The following is a 15,012-nucleotide window of genomic DNA, read 5'->3' on the forward strand; positions in this document are numbered from 1 at the left end:
AAATTTTATCCGATTGAGTATTTTTCTGTAATTTAAGACGGCCATAGATCTATTTTGTCTACTAATGCCAAAAAAACTAAGGCACGTGACATTTTTACTCACTCAGGTGTGTCTTTAACACACTAAGGAATTAAACAATGCTCTAAAACAAAAGACAGGATAAACCAATATGAAGAGGATAAGAGACATTTTGGAGAAATCAGATATTTCACTATCCAAAGCAATTTTTAAGAAAAGGATAAGATGAGGCAATGCATTTTGATTTTCAGAAAAAGAGGTCATGATGTAATAAAGATTGTCATTCTGTATCAGATCTCTTCATTTACATTTTGAAAGAAGGTGTGGAACAAAACATAAGTTTCCAAAGGACTACCTATTTGTCACTAAAAGACACAATATGTGAGGGAGCCGACAAGAATGTTACTGTGCTCAATGTTGATCACCCACCCCATACTCAGGAAAAATATATGTATTTGGAACCAGTATCAAACACCGTTGCCTAATTTAAAAATACTCCGGGACTTCTTACTGATCAATATCTCTTATAGAAAGGATAGGAGTATAGCATCTGAACTGAAACAGTATTATTAGAAAATGATATCGTGAGCATTTAGGATGTATAATTCATGTTGCTTTCATTTGCTCAGACCATTGTAAAAATCCATAAATCATTTTCTTGTTCATGTATTGCTTAAGTGCAATTTGTCATTTTGCATTAAAGGGCTGCTTCAGCTCATCAGTGCTTTTTTTTTTTTTTTTTCATCAGTGCTTTTAATTCACTGTTTAGAGTTTAACAAAATGCTGGCCCTGTCTGATAACCGAAAAGACACTGAAATGTGAAGCCACACCAATATTAACAAGGTTAAACAAAATGGAGAAGAACGGTTCTACTTCGAATATCAAGTAACACTTACGAGCTAGTATTCTCAGCCCGCGAAACGTGGGTTCGTTTGTTCTGTTGGGTCCAAAGGATTAGAACACAGTAACAAAAGAGTTACCTGAATGCTTACAATAGCATGTATATGCTATAAATCTTTTCCAGAAACTCTAGTCAACACTCACTCTACTGTAGATGAACAAGAACGACCAGTGTGGCATTGGCTCCAAAGCCTTGCCTTCCCACCTCTTAAGTTAGGTTACATTACTACAAATAAACTGATTTCATGGTTACCCATTCGAGATGCAATACACTCCAAAGATACTTTGCATTTGCTCTCTGCACTGTGCTTGCTAGGAATGACAAGTGCCAGAAACCACCCAGCTCAACCCTGGCAGGGGCCTGGCATTTGAAAGACTCCTTATTGACAATTAAAATTTTTTTCTTCCATTTCTTAAAAAAATTTTTTTTTTCTCTCAAAGCTCTGGGCACACTGCAATAATAAGAGGATTTAGAAACAAATTGCTTTCAAGTCAAATTAAATCACTGCAAACACTCATTCATCCAAACGCTGGTTAACAAACTTGTTTCCCTCCCGCCTTTTACAGAAAAGGGTAGGGAAGAAAGCAGCCCGGTTAGCTGCTTTCAAAGTTTGTAACTATGTACATAAAACGCGACGGTGAGATCCTTAGCGCCGCCCTCCCCATTCGGCTGCCCTTAGAGGACAATGAAATAGACGAGGGTACATAATCACTCACACACCTACCAGGATTTTTTACGAAAATTGAATTTGATAACCCCCCTCCAAATAATAATAGCTACTTTCCCCATCTGCTTTAGGATACGATTTGTCTGGGCCCAGATGGTTGGCGCTCCTGGAGGGGGCGTGGGGTGGGGGGAGGGTTATGTTAGGAATTGGTTCTCCCGGCCGGTTTCAATAATTGGGGGGGAGGGGGTCGAAGGACGCTGCATTGCACTATATTCTGCACTTCAAAGAGGTCGTCCACCCCCCCGCCGAAGCTGTTATGTATGTAATCACGGCCTCACTAAATTCTGGGGTCCGCCGAGTGAAAAAGAAGGAGAGGGGGGGAAATCTGCTGGATTGACACAGCAAGGAAAAAAGTACACGGGTTTCATTTCAAAAGCATTTTTAAAAGGCAGATTTAAAGTGTGGTTTTGTTTCGTGGGTGACGGTGGGGCGGGGAGGTGCTGTTTAAGGTTCCAGAGTAAGGAGGCAAGTAAGGCAGTAAGGGTGCTGATGCCAACGTCTGAATCTTGGCCCGGGACAAAATGCTCCTGCAATTGCCCTTGGCCGGAGCTACCCAGACGGAGGCGGACGGCCAGGCTCGCGTCTGCTCTCCCAGGCGGAAGACCCCGTCGTCACCCCGCCGATACCACGGCGCCTCGGAGACTAGAAGTCAGAGGCGAGACCTCTAGAGGACCCCGGCCGGCGTCGCCGGCGCGAATGCAGGCCTCTGCGACCCAAGAAATCCTGAAGAGCCCCCAACAGGCCAGCCCTGTCGACTGAGAGCTCCAAAGCGAAATTCTCCGGCTTGCCCTGTGCTGCTTTCGCCGCTAGGAGACGCCTGTAACCCACGTTTGCGGCGAGAGTTCCCCTTTCAAACACAACTACCAAAAAAAAAAAAAAAAAAAAAAAATGCAGCCCAAGTGTTAACAGTGGATGTAGTGATTATTTACAGGCAAATCTGGCCATCTCTCCACGCTCTCATCTCCACCTCGGGAAGCTCTCTGGCTCTCAGCGAACGTCCAAAGTCGGCTCAAACTTCATCTACATCTTGAGAGCACAAACCGTCTCCCGCAAACAATTTCCGGATCTGCATTGTCATTCAGCCGCATGTCTCTCACACGCAAACACGCGCGCTCACGGGCACACACACAAGTGTTTCCGTATGTACAAATGAAATATGAGAAAATTACCGTCATTTAAAAAATGCTCCAGGATTCTGATGAGTCAGCTTGAAGACCTCAAAACATGTCATTTCAATCCTGCAGATCTAAAGAAAAAACAGGGAGGGGGAGGGGTAGAAAATACAGATGCAACGCCGTTATTAATATTCAGATACACTATAATCTCCTTTTCATTGATCCACAGGTCCTTTTATAAACTGACGCTCCATTCGCAGCCGCAGACGTGATGCTAAAATCATTTCAACTGCCGCGGTTTTCGCTTGGCTTTGGCCAATCGTCAATTTACTGCAGCTGGAAAAGGATTAGCCATTTTTGCTGGCATCCTTTCCTTCTAACCGCTCAAAGGCAGGACCCATCTCCATGAAAGCGCCAAGGGGGGCGGGGGGCTAGGGCAGCAGGCACGCGCTCGCGGGACTCGCAGGGGCATGCCTCAGTCTATAATCACGCCCATGGCCACTCGCCCTCCTTAATTCCCCGCCAGGAGGGAATGGCAACGTACCTCGGGGTCGGGAAAACGACTCTCCTTTTCCCGCAGGTTGTGGCGGTGTTGCTCTCAGGTCATTCATTACCAGGAAGCCCCAAGGGACCTTCCCATCCTGTGGCATAAGAAGGAAACTGAACAAGGGCTGCTTGCGTTTGAATAAACAACCCCTTACAGCCCACTAATTAACACACAATTATGTTTTGTGGTTTTTTTTAATCTTTTCTTGGAGAATTACCATTCAATCCACTCTCTCGCATTGAAGAGTTCGCGCTCTATTTCAACTTCACAGGAACTGGGTGCGTTTACGCGCCGCTTTGCCCCCGCGCCTCGGGAGTGAGCCCTCGGAGCTCGTCAAGCGCATCCTTCGGGACCCGGGAGGAGGTGTGGAGGGTGCCCCGTTGGGGCTTACACAGAGCTGTGCGCTGGACCAGGAAGGATGGATGCGAGCACCGTGAATGTGCAAGCGCGTTCGCAGATACCCGCAGCGGCACACACTCTGGCCCCGCGTGTGCAGCGACCCAGCCCATGCACCCACCCCCGCCTCCGCCCGCGCCCGCGCTCGCCGCCGCCCAGCTGCCCTCATCCAGCGGTCTTGCCCCAAGCTGGGCAAGAATCGGTGCTCCGGTCTAGCAGAGGGCGGCGGGGGGAGCTCTCCAATTGTCAGAATAAGCAGAAAAAAGCCTGTGCGCGCCGCCGCGGCGTCGCACTTGGCCGGGGGGACGCGCAGGGATATCCGCGGCAGCTTGCAGCGAACAAGCCAGAGGCCCGCGAGGCCGGCGTTAGGCGGGCGGGCTCCAAAGCGGAGCTCAGATGAAACTCCTCAGTCATTGATCAAAGCGTTCACAGCTCAAACCGGGTCCCCAAGCGCATTAATCTATTTGGTAAGAATATTGTGGATGTACGTTTAGGAAGGGAAGAGGTAAGTCTAACGCGGCCGCACGTCTATAGGAGCCGCCAGCCCTCAACCCTGGGCTTGAATCCCGCGGCTTTTCAGGACCCACCTAAGCTTCACCCCTTCCTTCCTACACGGCCCCTTCAGACCCTCACACTTAGTTTGACACAGGCCTTATCGTATCTGTTTTTTAAAAGTCCTGCCAATCTCCACCAGAGTCCCTTAATTAGGTAACCCCTGCCAATTAGTGGCCCCTCTGCAACTTTTTCCTGTTCTCGGTGACTTACTTCCACGATCAGTAGCAAGGAAAATACCTTAAAGGAAAAAGAATGTTAGCGTCATTGGAAACCCCGCTCCTGGGAGAGGATACCGCTGCTGCTATTATGTTTTTGCATTTGCTGATGCAAACAGGGGAACCTCTCTATTCCCTCGCCATTACCTGCGGCCGGGGACTGGGAACTTTCCGTGGCAGCGTCCCAGCTAGCGCCTCGGGACCTGCCGGGCTGTGGTCGCTCTCACACTCACACTCACCCCGGCAGCCCGGACGCGGGTTGCATCCCGCCCGGCCCGGTTGCTTGCGTGACGCGCCTGCTTGACGGTCAGGTTGGCCAATTAGCGGTGGCTCGGTGGGTGGTGCTCCTCAGCGATTGGTTGGCAGAATGAGGGCGCTGCGCAAAAACAGAGAAGCGGAGCGCTCGGAGCTCAGAAACTGCCAGCCGAGATCGCAGGCTCTGGGGCTGAGGCAGGAGGAGGGAAGGACTGGAAAGAAGAGAGACAGGTTAGAGGGAAGAAGAGGCTTGGGAAGGAAACAGCAAAAAAGAAACTGCTCATCACACTTACAGAGAGGCAAACGACGGTGGAGATGAGGACAGAGAGAGACAAGACTATGAAAGCCAAAAAATACAAATAGAGCGAAAGAGGAAAAAATGCCAAGAAGAACATCCATCCGGAGAAATGAAGAGAATGAAAGTTTTATGCTGCAGAACCGTTCTATGCTTTTTCGGCACAAAATTCTCTCGCTGTTTTTAAGCTCTTTTGCATTTGCCAGCCGTTGACATTAAGAGGCATGTTCAGCGGTGCCAACAGCATCTCCTCTTCCTTCTCCTCTTCCTCTTCATCTTCCTCCTCCTCCTTTTCCTCCTCCTCCTTCTCCTCCCATCAGCAAGAAGACAAACCGAGGACAGTCTTGAAATATCGAAATTTCCTCCTTGGGCTTAGCCAGCACCGCGTTGCGCCAAGACTGTCGGAATAAAGGACGCTGACTATTGTATTCTTTTATTAATTGGTCAGTGGGAAGATTACAGATGAGGAAAGGGGACGCCTGTCACCCTTCCTGCGCTAAGATTGAAAAATTAGGCTGAACTGAGGGAAACCCTAAAATGAAGCAAAAGGAATTAGATTTTTAAGGACAGAAAGCCACAAGACCCCCCCCACACACACACACACACAGCGCACTTTTATTTGTATTTTTTATTTGGGATTTTTTTTTTTTTTTCGTGGTGGCTGGGGAGGTGTTTGGGTGGCTGGCTGGCTGCGGGAAGCTGCTTCCTTTCCCTTTGGAGATGATTGTGCTATTATTCTTCGCCTTGCTCTGGATGGTGGAAGGAGTCTTCTCCCAGCTTCACTACACGGTGCAGGAGGAGCAGGAACATGGCACTTTCGTGGGGAATATCGCTGAAGATCTGGGCTTGGACATTACAAAACTTTCGGCTCGCGGGTTTCAAACGGCGCCCAACTCTCGGACCCCTTACTTGGACCTCAACCTGGAGACCGGGGTGTTGTACGTGAATGAGAAGATTGACCGCGAGCAAATCTGCAAGCAGAGCCCCTCCTGCGTCCTGCACCTGGAGGTCTTCCTGGAAAACCCCCTGGAGCTGTTCCGGGTGGAGATCGAGGTGTTGGACATCAATGACAACCCCCCCTCCTTCCCGGAGCCGGACCAGACCGTGGAGATCTCTGAGAGCGCCACGCCGGGCACCCGCTTCCCCTTGGAGAGCGCATTCGACCCAGACGTGGGCACCAACTCCTTGCGCGACTACGAGATCACCCCCAACAGCTACTTCTCCCTGGACGTGCAGACCCAGGGGGATGGCAACCGATTCGCCGAGCTGGTGCTGGAGAAGCCGCTGGACCGAGAGCAGCAAGCGGTGCACCGCTACGTGCTGACCGCGGTGGACGGGGGAGGAGGAGGGGGAGGAGGAGAAGGCGGAGGGGGCGGCGCGGGAGGGGGCCTGCTCCCCCAGCAGCAGCGCACCGGCACGGCCCTACTCACCATCCGAGTGCTGGACTCCAACGACAATGTGCCCGCCTTCGACCAACCCGTCTACACTGTGTCCCTCCCAGAGAACTCGCCGCCGGGCACGCTCGTGATCCAGCTTAACGCCACAGACCCAGATGAGGGCCAGAATGGCGAGGTCGTGTACTCCTTCAGCAGCCACATTTCGCCCCGGGCGCGGGAGCTCTTCGGACTCTCTCCTCGCACTGGCCGACTGGAGGTGAGCGGCGAGCTGGACTACGAAGAGAGCCCGGTGTACCAAGTGTACGTGCAAGCCAAGGACCTGGGCCCCAACGCCGTGCCCGCGCACTGCAAGGTGATAGTGAGAGTGCTGGATGCCAACGACAACGCGCCGGAGATCAGCTTCAGCACCGTGAAGGAGGCGGTGAGCGAGGGCGCGGCGCCCGGCACGGTGGTGGCCTTGTTCAGCGTGACCGACCGCGACTCAGAGGAGAATGGGCAGGTGCAGTGCGAGCTGCTGGGGGACGTGCCGTTCCGCCTCAAGTCTTCCTTCAAAAACTACTATACCATCGTGACCGAGGCCCCTCTGGACCGAGAGGCGGGGGACTCCTACACCCTGACCGTGGTGGCTCGGGACCGGGGCGAGCCTGCGCTCTCCACCAGTAAGTCGATCCAGGTGCAAGTGTCCGATGTGAACGACAACGCACCGCGATTCAGCCAGCCGGTCTACGACGTGTATGTGACCGAAAACAATGTGCCGGGCGCCTACATCTACGCGGTGAGCGCCACAGACCGTGACGAGGGCGCCAACGCCCAGCTAGCCTACTCTATCCTCGAGTGCCAGATCCAGGGCATGAGCGTCTTCACTTACGTGTCCATCAACTCCGAGAACGGCTACTTGTACGCCCTGCGCTCCTTCGACTACGAGCAGCTCAAGGACTTCAGCTTCCAGGTGGAAGCCCGGGACGCCGGCAGCCCCCAGGCGCTGGCTGGCAACGCCACCGTCAACATCCTCATCGTGGATCAGAACGACAACGCCCCTGCCGTAGTGGCGCCCCTTCCGGGGCGCAACGGGACTCCGGCGCGCGAGGTGCTGCCCCGCTCGGCGGAGCCCGGTTACCTGCTGACCCGCGTAGCCGCGGTGGACGCGGACGACGGCGAGAACGCCCGGCTCACCTACAGCATTGTGCGGGGTAACGAAATGAACCTCTTCCGCATGGATTGGCGCACCGGGGAGCTCCGCACGGCGCGCCGGGTGCCGGCCAAGCGCGACCCCCAGCGGCCTTACGAGCTGGTGATCGAGGTGCGCGACCACGGGCAACCTCCCCTGTCCTCCACCGCCACCCTGGTGGTGCAGCTGGTGGATGGCGCTGTCGAGCCCCAGGGCGGGGGCGGGGGCGGGGGCGGGGGGTCAGGGGAGCACCAGCGCCCCAGCCGCTCCGGCGGCGGGGAGACCTCGCTGGACCTCACCCTCATCCTCATCATCGCGCTGGGCTCGGTGTCCTTCATCTTCCTGCTGGCCATGATCGTGCTTGCCGTGCGTTGCCAAAAAGAGAAGAAGCTCAACATCTACACGTGTCTGGCCAGCGACTGCTGCCTCTGCTGCTGCTGCTGCAGCGGTGGCGGCTCGACCTGCTGCGGCCGCCAAGCCCGGGCGCGCAAGAAGAAACTCAGCAAGTCGGACATCATGCTGGTGCAAAGCTCCAACGTACCCAGTAACCCGGCCCAAGTGCCGGTGGAGGAGTCCGGGAGCTTTGGCTCCCATCACCACAACCAGAATTACTGCTACCAGGTCTGCCTGACCCCCGAGTCCGCCAAGACCGACCTGATGTTCCTTAAACCCTGCAGCCCTTCGCGGAGTACGGACACTGAGCACAACCCTTGCGGGGCCATCGTCTCCGGCTACACAGACCAGCAGCCCGACATCATCTCCAACGGAAGCATTTTGTCCAACGAGGTAAGGCTGAAGCGCCAGGACCACCATCTCTCATCTCCTCCATCTGAAAGCCTCCTCTAGCCCGGCCCTTTTATCTCTGGTGCACTGTGTATTTATTTTTAGGATATTAGCTCACTTGTATCTTTGTGGAGGCAGGAATGGGGAGTCACCTCTCCCACCCTTTCGTGTGTAACTTAAACTTCGTGTTGTCCCTAATTTTCTCGCTCCACCCCTCCACGTTTATTTTCATTCCCTTCCTTTGGTGCTTTGCCACCTTGGACCTTCCCTCTTCCCTCTGGCATCTTTCCTTTAAAATCCTAACCCCCCTCTCAGTCTTTTCCCTTCTTAGAAATCTGGGGGTAAAGGGGGAAGTGCGCGGGGGGAGAGGGAAATGCGGTGGAGGGACCTTCTGGCGCTGGCAAAGGTTTTCTTTTTCTCTTTGCATTTGTCCCAAGCGTTAATAAAGTTCATTGTTTTGCTTTGTTTATCGATGCTTTCAGTCGCGTGTAAAAGTAAGCTATAGATTGTTTAACTTTGCACAGTTGTCTAAACTCGAATGCATGTTTTAGTGAATGAGTTATCAGATCCTTGTCCTTTGAACTCGGGTTGCAAAAAAGCCTTCAGTTCTGCTCTGAACAGCATTTACAGACGCTCTTGAAGCCGAACGCCCACACAGTGTGAATTTGAATGAAGTTGCTTTGGCACAAACCCCTGTAAGAGTAAAGTTACGAAAGGCTTAAACAATTGTTGTCTTGAGTATATCTTTTAGGTAATAATTACCTTCTTGCCACCGTTTTGGATAAATCACTGCTGTTGGCTTTCTTCATCCAAGAATTTGGCTTGTCAATTCCGATTTCTTTTTATAAGATGGAGAAGTAGCAAAGTCGAAAGGAGGGAGGGAGGGGGAGAACGGAGTTGATTTCTGTAAAAGAAAGTTTGGACCGGAAAAGGCGTGTGGGTGCTGGAGGCGGGGAGGAGAATGCAGGGGGTGTTTGCAGGGGGAAAAGAATTGGGGCCAGGAGGGAAGGGAGGATTATGAACTCCTTTCTTGGCAGGTTATTTCATTTATTTTGAGTCTTAGATATTATTAATTGACTTTCATGAATATTTGTACAGCTCATTTGTATCTTAAGCACATTTTGAAAATAAACAACAAAATAATTCCATAAAATATCCAAACTTTTTGCTTATTGAGCGTGCTGTTTTTCTTGTGTCAACCAGTATGCACCTAAACACTTTTTTAGGCCACTGAAAAAGAAAGACTGCAGCATATATAACTAGGTTGACCCTATTGGAGACAATAGTTTATGAGCCCCAGCTATGAGGTCATTTGCATTCTCGCCTCAAAACACACACACACACACACACACACACACACTTAAAATTGGCCTTTTATCTCTGCATTTTTTTTTTAACCTTTACTGAAAATCTAGATTGATGTGTCTCTGCATATCTTCTTGCCTTTACCCAGCAATCGCTAGTCTGAGGTTTTAGGACAGCTTAGAAATTCATAAAAATGTACACAATTACTTAAGCTAGAATTAGTTCCTAACTTCAAAAGCAGACTGTTAATTAAACCCTTAGCATTCAAATGCTCTTGATTTATTTATTTTTTTTCTAGACTAAACACCAGCGAGCAGAGCTCAGCTATCTAGTTGACAGACCTCGCCGAGTTAACAGGTATGGACTCCTTTTTTTTTTCCTAGCTTGGTGTATGGACAAATTACTACCTACTAAAAGTAGGAATTAGATATATTATTCAATATCAAAATAGAAAATGATAAAGTATTTCCAATTAGGGCAGGACATAAATACTGATTACGTTAGGTTTCCTAGACAATAAACTTTAAAAATATTGGTGTGTTTCATTTACATACAACCACTAAGTATACTTGAATACTTTGTCAGTTTACACTCCTACACTGCTTCTGATAATCTTCCTAGCTGTTCCAGGTATATACATATATATATCTTCTATGAAAATGATATAAACATATGCTTAGTTCCAATCACAGAATAATGGCTCAACTTTACATGCCTTAAGGGCTCCAACTAACTGCTAATGTTTAATTTTAGAGTTAGGCTTAAGGTTATGAAAACTAGCTTTAAGCAGAAATAAAGCCACCTGAGAGCTCTAGGCATCTGCAGCACCATCAGTGACCATGTGGTGGCAGAAGAATGTTTTCTGTGTTTCTTCACCTTTTTTATTCTAATATTCACATTTTTGTACTTCTAGTTCTGCATTCCAGGAAGCCGACATAGTAAGCTCTAAGGACAGTGGCCATGGAGACAGTGAACAGGGAGATAGTGATCACGATGCCACCAACCGCGGCCAGTCAGCTGGTAAGTGTGATCAAAGGGCAATGCTGACTTTTATAGTGTTTTTCAAAAATCAATCCTGAAAGGATGATGTTTAGGTAATTTTTAGTGTTAGTAAATCTACAGAAGAATGGTGCCATCCTATGTCGACAATTGTATACTCAAAGAGGATTGTAGTATTTAATGTTCCTTCAGAGAATGAAAGTTAGAAATTCATTGTGGAATATGTTAGACTATGAAACCTTTCTTTTTTATGTAATGTTCTTTCCTGGAATTATATTGCATACAAAAGCCATAGATTTCTCACCGGGTCCAGTCCTCAGTCTTCAGTCAATTACGATATTATTAGACTTGCTTACGGATGAGGTAACTGAAGATGAATGAAGTTGGTTGACCTGCACAAGGTCACAAGAGGATGAGTGGATGATCGGGGACCAGAATCCAAATTTCTCCATTTCCAGAGCAATGCATTTTACATGTCAACGAATATTGAATGAGAGAAGGAATGGTGATTAAAATCATGAATAGGTTGAAAGCAGGATTTCCAGTCCCGGGTTCTTAGGCTTCAGGACACTAGTTAACACTTGATAATGTGTATTTTCTGAAGCATCCTAGGTTTCCTCATATTTTCAATGGATCCATGTTCAAAAGTTGAATTCTAGGTATATTTGTATGCGGGCTTAATGGTATTCACGGATGGGGGTTGCAATGTGATATGTATTTTTTACTTTGTTTTTCTTTATCTTACTTTACTTTTTCTATATAAATTTACCCTTTAAGTTTTATAGGATCCTGAGAACTCTAATTACTAATAATTAAAGAAAACACTTAAAAGAAATAAAATATGTACCTTAAAATAATGAAAACAATTTCACAAGGTTTGGGTTTTCTTTCCACTTAATTTGCATTTCAACTATGAAGGGGGCATGTGGATTTTGTTTTGTTTTGTTTTTCTTTTTCAATTGAGTTTTGTGTTTATCCGACACATAAAGAAAGGCAAAGGCAAGCTAACTTTTGTAACTTCTAAAATGCCCATCATTGGACTGTCTCGAGGTCCAACTTCATTCACTTGAGCTTTGAGCTTTATTTTGGTTAGTGATTAAGTGCAGGGTGATAGGGTTCTCATTTTCAAGGTACCATTGATCCTCGAGAGCACCCATTCCTTAACACGCTCCCTGGGCCTCTGAACGGTGCTGAGGCAGTGTGTCAAAGGGCAGTATCAGCCCCACGGTCGCCTGGCAGCAGTGGTGGCCACAAGCCTCTCACTTGGCTTATGTGTGCCGTGTCTGAGGCTGCCTTAGCCTTGCGAAACGCAGGCAGGAGGAGGGGAAAGAAAGGCTGCTCAAGGGTCTCTTTATATTGCTGCAAGTCATTAATATGCAGACCTAATGAGACTTGAGAACTGCCAAGAATCCCCGGAGGTCCCTGCCCCTTGCGGGCCTTCACGCTAAGTGAACAGAGCATCTATTTAGTGTCTGGGAACCTGACAACAAACCAGGTCTTGCCAGAAGTTTATATTTGAGTACAAAGTCCCTTTCATATATGACATATGATTTATTGTTATCTTTTAGAAGGTATATGTTTAGAATTGCTCATTCCTATTCCTTTTTCAGAGTTTCTAATTTAACAGTCCGCCTTTTAAAACTTTTGAAACAAAATGTTTAATATTAAAAAAAAAGAAGAGTATCCACTGCTGCATGTTTCCTTGGGTGCATTTTATTCCTTTCCCACTCCCCCCTACTTTGTTTTTTTAGTTTTTTGGGTTTTTTTCTGTAGCACTCCGATCTCAATGAACATTTCAATTAGTTTAGTCCCCTCAGACATAATGAGCCATAATAACCTAACCGAAGAAAGAGAAATGAATAAACATCTGCAAAAAGTGTTCAATTTGGAACATGGATGGGAATACATTCTTATCAGTGCGCCTTCCCACTAGATCTTTTATTTCACAGGCGCTCAATGTTGCCATTTTGGTAATGTTTCTTTTAAATTATTTGAGATGTCAAAACATTAAAAGGAAATTTTAAATGTTAAATTGTGTTCGGAAAACATATTTAAAAGCAGGCAGTTTTTCTTATCAAAATGGCAAATTCTTTTTTCTATCTTTAAATTCTTAAACATGTAAAAGTATTACAGAATTAACAATCTACTTCATTAGGAGTTATAAAGCTGCCACCACATGCTGGGCACAATGATAGATGTTTTCAAATTGTAATAACACACTCATATTAAGAAGTAATTATACCTTTGTGTGCTGAATTTAAGTCAGATTTAATATGTCTAATTTTATTGTAAAAATGATTTTGAAGTGTTTACCTTGTAAAGTATAAAACGCTAAATGAAGAGAATTAAGATGCATATACTTAATGACTTTTTCCTGTCCATTCTTTGTTGTGTACTATAAACTTTACACCAAGTAGCTACAGTATTTCCAAAAAGTTAAGCCTATTTCAGGTAAATAAGTACATCTGCTTTATTTCCTTCTAAAACCAGGTATTGATGATCTTCCAATTTTGTAATATTTAGAGAATATTCTTCATAGCACATATATTTCCAGGTTTAGAATATGAAAAACTTTTGTGCTAATAAGCAGATCCCACTGAGCTAGGTTATAAAGGGGGAAAGTTAGACTATCAGGGAAAAACAGCACTGAAAAGAAATAGATTCTGGATTCTTTAGTTTGTACCTCATTTCATATTACATTATATACACTGTTTAGCTTAGTGCTTCACCTGTTTAAACTTCCTAAGTTTTTATTTATTCCCACTTTCTTCTTCTATGTTAACATTAGCTTGTATTTATTTATTTGGATATTCCTTCTATTTATTCTTCTATGAATAGTTTTCCTTTTTGTTCTTTCTCCTCCCTCCCCCCCTTGCTTTTCTCCTTTCTAAGCCATTTGCAGTCACCAATCTTGTTCATAGAAGGGCTTTAAACACGGAGGCAGCTGCACAGAGAATCACATAAGCTTTTTCAGTTTTCCACTGCACCTGGCTCCATGTGTGAAATTCTTCGGCTTGACCACTGCTCTGTGGCACTTACTTTCTATAGCCTTGTCAAGGTGCTTTCCGTTTTTTTCAGTGCACTATTGATGTATTGGTTAGATATGGCAGAAGTCCAAGGAGATGTGGTAAACACTTACATAAACCATCCCAAGGGGAGAAACTGATTAATCACAGCTTAAATAGCAAAAAAAAAAAAAAAAAAAAAAAAAGATAAAAAAACAATAAAATGAACTTAAAACCAATATATTTTCAATTTTATAATACCATTAGATTAAACGATAGAATTTTTGTCTAATTTAAATACTGATACAACATTTTTAGTTGTATATTCTTAAACAGTTTAATATTATTGGAGGTAGATCTAAGGCAATCTATTTAATTGTGGGAAATTTTTTTCCATTTATTAAATACTTACAATGTGCATACTAGGATTAATTATTAATTTATTTTTAATAATTGTGCCTTCTTAAAATATGTATTGAAGAAGAAAACCCTAATAAATGATGATTCAGTTAATGTTACTTGTTATATTTACCTGAAAATTTTCAAGTTTCTCTTCTTGTAAATTTTCCTTTTAGTTATAAGGGAACTTAGCTTCTAAAAGTGTCAATTTCTTAACTAATTATCATGAGATTTATACATGACACATGGTCAAAACTTGGCTATAAATTTAAAAAATTAAGTGATTCGTATTATTGGTATATTCATACTAGTAGATAAAAGTATATCATGAAATGCATTAAGCCACTGCACTACTACTACAATGTCAATAAGAGAATTCTTGGTTTATCATAAAACACAAATTTCCCTTTCCTGACTCCAATAAGAATTTAGATACTGGCAATTAGTTTCTGGCTTTATAAATACAGTAAATTCATACCATTGCCTGCATAAGCAAAAACTTTCTGTTAAGGTTTCTGGTGAAAATGTGAGCTACAACTTGATAATGAGGAGACATTTACAATTGGAAAAAATGTAAGACAAATGTTAAGAGAAAACGGACAAAAATATAAACATTTTGAAAGATAAGTAAGGAGAAAATTTTGATGTGCATGTTTTGAATTTTTTCATGGGTGAATTATGTTGTTAAATCTCTGCTCTCAAACCAAATTTTCCTAAAAATTATAGCAATTTTTATGGTTAGAGTTAATATCTCTAATTGCTCCAGTGTTAAATAATTAAAGGAAGACTCGAAATTTCCTCCAAAAATTGAGTGTTGATTTTTTAAGTTATTTATCATATTTGGAAAAAAACCCACATTTTTTCTGAAGGCTTGGTACATGAGAGAAGTGCACATGTAATTTTATAGTATTACATTCATCAGAAAACAGCAC

The 15,012-nt window shown here is 45.5% G+C and overlaps 1 protein-coding gene and 1 long non-coding RNA gene across 4 annotated transcripts in view; one reads left to right on the top strand and one right to left on the bottom strand.

The window, feature by feature from the left end:
- Positions 1-4,708, bottom strand: part of LOC137763889 (uncharacterized) — an 86,949-nt gene extending 82,241 nt beyond the window's left edge. For both annotated transcript variants that reach the window (XR_011073860.1, XR_011073859.1), the window contains exons 1-3: positions 4,622-4,708; positions 3,306-3,402; positions 2,816-2,892 (exon numbers count right to left, since the gene is read on the bottom strand). This is a non-coding gene — a long non-coding RNA (uncharacterized lncRNA). The remainder of the gene's footprint in view (positions 1-2,815; positions 2,893-3,305; positions 3,403-4,621) is intronic.
- A 197-nt stretch (positions 4,709-4,905) lies between these two features.
- The window catches only part of PCDH10 (protocadherin 10), a 38,815-nt gene continuing 28,708 nt past the window's right edge, over positions 4,906-15,012 (top strand). For both annotated transcript variants that reach the window (XM_068542341.1, XM_068542340.1), the window contains exons 1-3: positions 4,906-8,375; positions 9,976-10,034; positions 10,591-10,697. In XM_068542341.1, coding sequence (XP_068398442.1) covers positions 5,745-8,375; positions 9,976-10,034; positions 10,591-10,697 — 2,797 coding nt within the window. In that variant the 5' untranslated portion in view covers positions 4,906-5,744. The remainder of the gene's footprint in view (positions 8,376-9,975; positions 10,035-10,590; positions 10,698-15,012) is intronic.

This window comes from Eschrichtius robustus, chromosome 4 (genome assembly GCF_028021215.1).
Source record: "Eschrichtius robustus isolate mEscRob2 chromosome 4, mEscRob2.pri, whole genome shotgun sequence".
Classification (NCBI taxonomy): domain Eukaryota; kingdom Metazoa; phylum Chordata; class Mammalia; order Artiodactyla; family Eschrichtiidae; genus Eschrichtius; species Eschrichtius robustus.